The 7,590-nt window shown below is 42.9% G+C and overlaps 1 protein-coding gene across 5 annotated transcripts in view; it reads left to right on the top strand.

Annotated features, from left to right (window-relative positions):
- Positions 1 to 4,957: 4,957 nt before the first annotated feature.
- LOC126405760 (integrin alpha-3-like) overlaps positions 4,958 to 7,590 on the top strand; it is a 28,345-nt gene continuing 25,712 nt past the window's right edge. For 4 of the 5 annotated variants that reach the window (XM_050069666.1, XM_050069664.1, XM_050069663.1 and 1 more), the window contains exons 1-2: positions 4,963 to 5,993; positions 7,057 to 7,226. Coding sequence is in view for 1 of the 5 variants with exons in the window: in XM_050069661.1 (XP_049925618.1) it covers positions 5,973 to 5,993; positions 7,057 to 7,226 (191 nt within the window). In the remaining 4 variants the exon portion in view is untranslated. Of the gene's footprint in view, positions 5,994 to 7,056; positions 7,227 to 7,590 lie in introns of all 5 variants that reach the window. The other variant, XM_050069661.1, reaches the window with a different exon arrangement.

Raw genomic sequence — 7,590 nt, 5'->3', positions numbered from 1 at the left:
AATGCCTCCTGCTGATTCTGTTATCATTAGTCATTAGTCAAACTGAGCTTAAAGTGCCTGTGCTGTCTCCTAATTACATGGTCATTAATTTGCATAACAATGGCTTCACTCTGACAGACACAAGCCTGTGTGTGTTTGTGTGTGGCAAATTGTGATTTGTGATATTGATTGAGTGATTGATTGATTGATGTCCTCGTCAGTAGTTTGGTTTTGGGGGACGACGGCGTGGGGCCAAGGTCCCTACCAACGCTGCTTCGCAGCTTTAATTATTCTTTCTTTCTTTCTTTCTTTCTTTCTTTCTTTCTCCCGCTGCCTCTTTAAACTGGAATTTCACCCCCTAAACATGCTCCAAAACTCACCAAAATTGGCACGCATGTCAGGACTGGCGAAAAATTTTAGTACATGAAAAAATTAATCCAAAAAGTGCCAAAATGGCCTCTCTAGCGCCACCCAGCAGTCTAGGCACACTAAAATGGCCGCTGTGGCTTGTAGGAATGACCTAGAAAGATCAAACCAAAACTGGCTTGTTCGTCTCATCAAGGACTACAAATCACGCACTCGCATCCCTGACCTAAACCCAACAGGAAGTGAGCTATTTCCCTTTCAAAGTAAGATTTCGCCTCAAAAATGCTCTTTTTCAAAATTCCTTAAAAAATCGAATCCTCCTACACCGTTTATCTTATCGGCTTCAAACTCGCACACATTACCGATCAACGTGTCCTTATCAGATATTCTGTATAACTTTTTCATTACTCGAATGGTTTGGATTTAATGGCATCTTCCAGGTGATGTCTTACAAAACCTCCTGACGATTTTTTGTTCCACCTAGACACACTAAAATACCTGGTGCGACCGGTAGGAATCCCGTGGAAAGACCAAACCAACACTGGCTCGTTCGTCTCATCAAGACCTACAAATCACACACTGTAACTACTGACCTAAGTCCAACAGGAAGTGCAGTAATGCCCTTTCAATGTAAGATGACGTTTTTCACAAATTCTGTCTCTCAAAAAATATTTGCTCCTACACCGTTTATCATAACTGCTTCAAACTTGCACAAATTACAGCTCTACCCCTGGTGAACATTACTTGTGAAGGACTTTGTCATAACTGGAACGGTTTGGATTTTAGAAGCGTTCTAAGGTGCAGGACACAAATCCTCATGATGATCTCTGTAAGAAAAGATGAGGGCCAACATACTGTAAACCTGTGATTAAGGTCACATTTTTGAGTCCATAGACATACAAGCTTTATATTTCTGTGTTCAGAACAAGTTTAATTATCTGGTGATGCTTTCAGATTGAAGATCGGACCCACGGTTTGGGAACTGGAAGGACTAGTTCGAGACATTTTCAACCCATTTTGCTCTCTGTGTGAGCTGCAGCTCTCATTAATTAGCATAACAAAAGCTTCACTCTGACAGTCTGTGTGTCAGAGTGAAGTGTGTGTGTGTGTGTGTGTGTGTGTGTGTGTGTGTGTGGTCACACACACATGACAGTTTAACATTTACCAAACTGTCCAGCTCATGGTGCTCATTCCTAAAACTTTGAAAGAAATGTCTGATAACAAAAACCGTAAGTACAAGATGTCCTGGTGAAACTCTTTTACCTCATTAAGAATTGGAATACATGTAGTCCTGCTCAGTTTCTCCACTGACATTAACTAGTATATATTTGTGTCTGCTTGCTGCACTTAGATCCTCACAGCAGCCAATACACATCACTCAAGCTTTCACTAGGTCACATGATTTCAAATGAATATGGATGTGTTGTTTGATCATCACACATGTCAAAGTTTCATTAGGTCACATGGCTTATGTCTACCACTTTCAAAATATAAGCTCACACCACCTTCATAAGAACCCTGTTCTTTTTAACTCTGCGGGCCCCCTTATCAAAAAATTACACCTGTCCCCTTCGGGACGGTGTGAACAACCATAAAAATATTAAATATTAATATATTTCTCTACATTTTTTTTGCTTAAATCTTTTAACCAACTTGTACTCAGATTATGCATATCAAATATTCATTCCTTTTGAGGATTTTCACAATCTATTTGCCATTTTATTTACATGAAGTAACTGTTACTTTAATGGAAAAAAACATGAATTAAGATTAACTATATAATAAATGTTGGATGGATTTTTTTATTTTATTTATCACAGTCTCTGATATGTGAATGATAAAAACCAACACCAATTTTGATGCATTATTATTTTTTGGGGGCAGTTTCAATTTTTCAATAAAAATAGACACTGTTCCCCTTCAGGACTTTTTTTGTCTTTGGTTAAAAACAACCATAAAAATATTAATATTTTTGTCTATTTTTAACTCCTACTCAGAGTATACATACCAAATATTCATTGTGGGTGTATGTATGAGAGAGAAAGACAGGGAGGGAGAGAGAGAGAGAGACATGGAGAAAAAAATAATGTAACCTTAAAGCAACCTGCAGCTCATAATTTGCAATTTTTAGCGACACAATTACACACACACTCACACACACACACACACACACACACACGCCACATATACGCACATGCAAAAAACGAGACACTAGATTTCAAAACAAATTTTGCCCCTATGATAAACATAGTTTCCTGACAACACACACACACACACACACACACTCTCTGGCCCTGAACATTCAGACACCACATACACACACATGCAAAAAATGGAACAACACTAGATTTCCGTTCTCTTGACATTGCTTGTTTTATCGACATTTTGACTCTTACAAATAATTCACACTGTCTACGTGAGCTGGAGGCCAACAGCGAGAGCCCGAGGTCCCGTTCATCGCTGCTTGCAGCTTTAATTCAGTTTGTTTTTCCACTTAACTCAATAAAACATGAGCTAATGCTAACTAGCTTAGCATAGTAGTTGCTGAGTGTCGTTAATCTTAAGAACCTGAAGATTAATTATAAAGTAAAAACTTCCTCCTTTTCTGTGAAGATGGTCAATGTTTAAGTCATAAACTCCTGGGCGTGACATCAGTCCTGTGGGTGTGTCACAGCCGAGGGGGCGGGGTTATATCAGTGCTGCTGGAGCTGATGTTTTGTCTGCAGCAGGTTGTGTTAATAAAGTTTAATCAGTTTAATGAAGGGACGACACAAACAATAACGATGATGATGATGAAGACTATGATGATGATGATGATGATGATGATTAATGAAGGGACTGATTGAGTGTGCAGTGATTAGCTTGTTAGCTCATTGATGCTAGCTCAGACTGTTTTAATGAATGCTGCGGCCTGTAGAGGGCGCTGTCATCAATAAAACATGTTGGTCTGTTGGACGTGTCACCTCACAGTTTTTCTGCTCATCTGAGCGCGTGCAGCAGCAGTGGCAGCAGTGGTGGCGAGGGTTTGCCGCAGGTTTCCACCCGGGGGTGCCTTCACTGACACTTTTGCTGTGATCCATTCACGTTGCTAGGAGCGGTGAGACTCAAGATGATGTCGTGAAATGTTGTAACTTCCTGTTTAAATTGGCGGTATGCGTCCCCGTTTGCGTTTGTACCATTTACGACCTAAACGTAAACAAAGATGGATGCCTCCAAGAAAGCAGTTGTCACTATTGCAGTAGAGGAGCCTTTATTATTAGCATCACTGCTAGCTACTTTCACCAACACCAACGGATAAACAACACATTTACAACATTCCACGCACAACAACACATCACAAAACATTCCCATAAGGCGAGTCATTCACATGAAGACTCAAATGTGCTAAACAGTAAAAATAACAGTAAAGAGCAGAGCCACTTATGGTAAATATAGGGCACAGCCATCTTTGCTTTCGTCAGTCTTTCGAAACTCGTGGTCCTCTGAGTTCGTACGAGGTGGTACGAGAACCGCCTCAAAGAGGCGTGTTATGTCGTGTCGCGTTATTTTGCGCAGCTTCCTGTCTTTCCTAACAGACCATTTGTCTGATCGTGACGACAGAAGATCTGGTAACTCTGAGATCCCGATGATCCAGACAGGGGTGACGCCACGTGTGCTGTTGTTGTTGTTTGGTTGCAGCGTCCCTGAACATAAACAACAGATGCCAAAGGATACAGAACGTGTAACATACAGACGTGACAGGCGACCACAGAGCGTTTTTATTCTCTCACAGATCCACACTGGTCAGAGTCTGAATTATTTAATCCTGCTTCATTAAACTTCACTGAAGGCAGGACTCTTTATTCACCTCACAGAGAAGGTAGGGTTTCCCCAAAATGTTGAACTGTTCCTTTAACGATAATAAATCAGGATGAAGTCATGAAGCACGACTCATAAACAAGTTTATAATTGTGTGTTCTATATCATGTTATTTTATTCTAATATTAAATCAAGTTCAAACTTTATTTAAAGTGAACATAATGATATGTGTTCAGAGATCTCTGTGTGAAACAAACCTCTGAAACATTTTAACTAAATTTTTAGAAGTTTTTATTTGACAAACATCTGAAGAGTCCGATTGTTTCAGAGTTAAAGTGTTTCCCAGAGGTCAGAGAGAGCTGAGTCTGATGAACAGCTCCACCTGCTGGACACAAAACAAACTGCAGCTGAAACGTGTGGAAACATCAGAGCCTCAGATTCAGAAGATTAAAACATCAAGACGACGAGAGGAAGTGGAAACAGACTCTGTCAGACTGATCTGAGCTGCACGCACCTGCTTCAACACACCGTCAATAAAACCAAAGAGACGCGTGGAAGGTCTGGTGAGTTCAGGTGCAGCTTTAAACAGGAACTCTTTGATCAGTTGGTCTTTGTTACTTTCAGGTTACTGTTGTTGCCTCTGATTGGCTATTGTTCTGTGTGTGTGTGTCTGCGTGTGTGTGTGTGTGTGTGTGTGTGTGTGTGTGTCTGTGTGTGTGTGTGTGTGTGTGTGTGTGTGTGTGTGTCTGTGTGTGTGTGTGTGTGTGTGCAGGAGCAGATACAATCTGTGTGTGTTCAGGTTAAAGTTGTGTTTTTAACAGCAGCAGCTGGTCACATAATGATCCACCGCTCCTGGCTCCGCCTCCACACACACACCCCCATCCATCACGGCATGATCAGTGTTTGTCTGACGCTGCTCGTTGTGGAGGAGCTGCTGACTATGAACACATGAATGTCTCTATCTAGAGTCAGTGTTTGGTTTGTCTGCTCTGGGCTACTGTAGAAACATGGCGGTGCAACATGGTGATCTCTGTAGACGAGGACCTGCTCCCTGTGTAGATATAAACAGCTCATTCTGAGGTAACCAGAACACAAACATCTGGAACTTCACGCTCTCTGATGATAGGACGCACTCGGCTGATGTCACCTCCTCAGGACGTCGTCCTTCATCACCTGAATGTTTTGAATCAAACCAACATAAACATGGTGAGGTCGTCTATGAGTGTCCTCACAAGTCCAGTACAACAACCGAGTGTGTTCTGCAGCTGATTGGATGTTTTCTGAAAATCAGGAAAAAAAGACGAAAAGACAGGAAGTGCTCACAAAGACAGGAAGCTGAAATAAGACGCGTGTGTTACTCTGTGTGTGTGTGTGTGTGTGTGTGTGTGTGTGTGTGTGTGTGTGTGTGTGTGTACGTGTCACAGTCAAAGTTCAGGCCTCATAATCTTTGTCAAACATTCACTTTCACACAAACAGTAACACACACAAACATTAAAACAACAGTGTGTGTGTGCAAAGACAATCAAGGTGCCCTCACACACCCAAACATCCTGAATCCATTTATGACGTGTGTGTGTGTGTGTGTGTGTGTGTGTGTGTGTGTGTGTGTGTGTGTGTGTGTGTGTGTGTTACTGTGTGTGTGCGTGTGTGGGCGGAGAGACATGATTTCATTTCAGGGCGAGTGAGCACCACTGAAGAATGAGAATGAGAGAGAGAGGAGGCAACTGAGCGCGCTCAGATCAGATCAGTCTGCAGACGGAGGAGCAGTCAGGAGGAGCAGGCAGACGGAGGAGCAGACGGAGCACAACAGGAATCAAACCTGTGGACAGATGTTCATTAACAGACGACAGGTTTGATTTTCTTCTTCTTGTGTTTGTGTTCAGATCATTTCTGTCAGTCAGTTAATGTTTATTTAGTGTGTGATGAGAGTCAGCAGAGAGTCTGAGACTGAAGATAAAGTCTCACCATCCTCATCCTCATCATCATCATGGTCAGAGACACTTTGTGGATCCTCAGGAGGAAACTGTGGTTTGTTACGACAGTGTGTGTAAAAATCTTAAATGGCTTCTGTTGGGTCTGCAGATTAAAGTCCTCTCAGATATTTGGGATCAGAGGAGAAACTGAACAGGAAGTAGATTTTACAAACATGACGTCCTCGTACGGGGACACTGGGTTTACAGTTTATTTTAACACCTGAATGCAGCTGTGTAAAAACTAAATCATGAATAATGGACCAAATCTAAAAGTCATGTGATCTGTTTGTTTTGTTGCTCCATGATCAGAATGTCCCGCTGTCTCACCTGATTGTGATAATATGACAACAAAGTCCAGACGTCCTCGTTGACATCTCATCTTGTTCCTGTTGCTAACATCGGTCACGTGTTGTCGTATCAAACTACAAACTTTATCAAACATGAAATAAGTCTCAACCATAACACGTGATCAGGTTTTGTCCATTTCTGTGTCAGATCAGCTGCAGACTGACTCTGCAGAGATGGCCGCCATTTTTTACTTTCACATGGATCAGTGTGTTGTGATTCTGCCTCCACTAGATGAGACAAAAATTGTCCAGGATCGTTGATGACAGGTCTGAGTGACGCATGACGGATGTGATGTCATCATCTGAGGACATTAATTGAATCTTGACAGAGGAAGAGGTCAACACATAAACATATTATTAGTCATGTGACTGTACAGAGCAGAGGACCCGGGGCAGAGCCCTGTGGGACTCCTCACACTGAATCATTCATGTCACCTGACACAGATCAGTTACACGTTTCAGACCGACAGGTGAGTTTGTGTTCAGAGCGTTGGTCACGTGACTTCAGGAAACAGCTGACAAACACTTCCTGTTTTCTATCATCAGGCGTCAGTCATCACCTGTCTGACATGCTGTTGTTGTCATCCTCCCAGGTGTGCGTCTCCATGGCGACAGATGTGTGTGTGCTGCTAAGCGCGTGGGTCGGTGTGTGCGTGGCGTTCAACCTCGACACGTCGTTCCCGCTGCTGAAGAGGGGCCGAGACGGAAGTCTGTTCGGACTGTCTGTGGCTCTGCACCAAGACCTGAAGACCGACCGTTACTTGTGAGTAACACCTGTGTGTGTGAGTGTGTGTGTGTGTGTATTCTCAGGTGTGTCCAGGTAAATGATTGACTCCGGCCGTCACCGTTCAGACTTCCTGTGTGTGTTGACATTTGTCCTCATCAGTCAGCTGGTTGTTTGTCGGCCTGTGGTCAGCCCTTTGTCCACTCTTTGTCAGCTCTTTGTCAGCTCTTTGTCGGCTCTTTGTCGGCCCTTTGTCGGCTCTTTGTCGGCTCTTTGTCGGCTCTTTGTCGGCCCTTTGTCGGCTCTTTGTCGGCCCTTTGTCCACTCTTTGTCAGCTCTTTGTCGGCTCTTTGTCGGCCCTTTGTCGGCTCTTTGTCGGCCCTTTGTCCACTCTTTGTCAGCT

Source organism: Epinephelus moara, chromosome 18 (genome assembly GCF_006386435.1).
Source record: "Epinephelus moara isolate mb chromosome 18, YSFRI_EMoa_1.0, whole genome shotgun sequence".
In the NCBI taxonomy this organism is placed as follows: domain Eukaryota; kingdom Metazoa; phylum Chordata; class Actinopteri; order Perciformes; family Serranidae; genus Epinephelus; species Epinephelus moara.
This window is presented reverse-complemented; position numbering and strand designations above follow the sequence as displayed.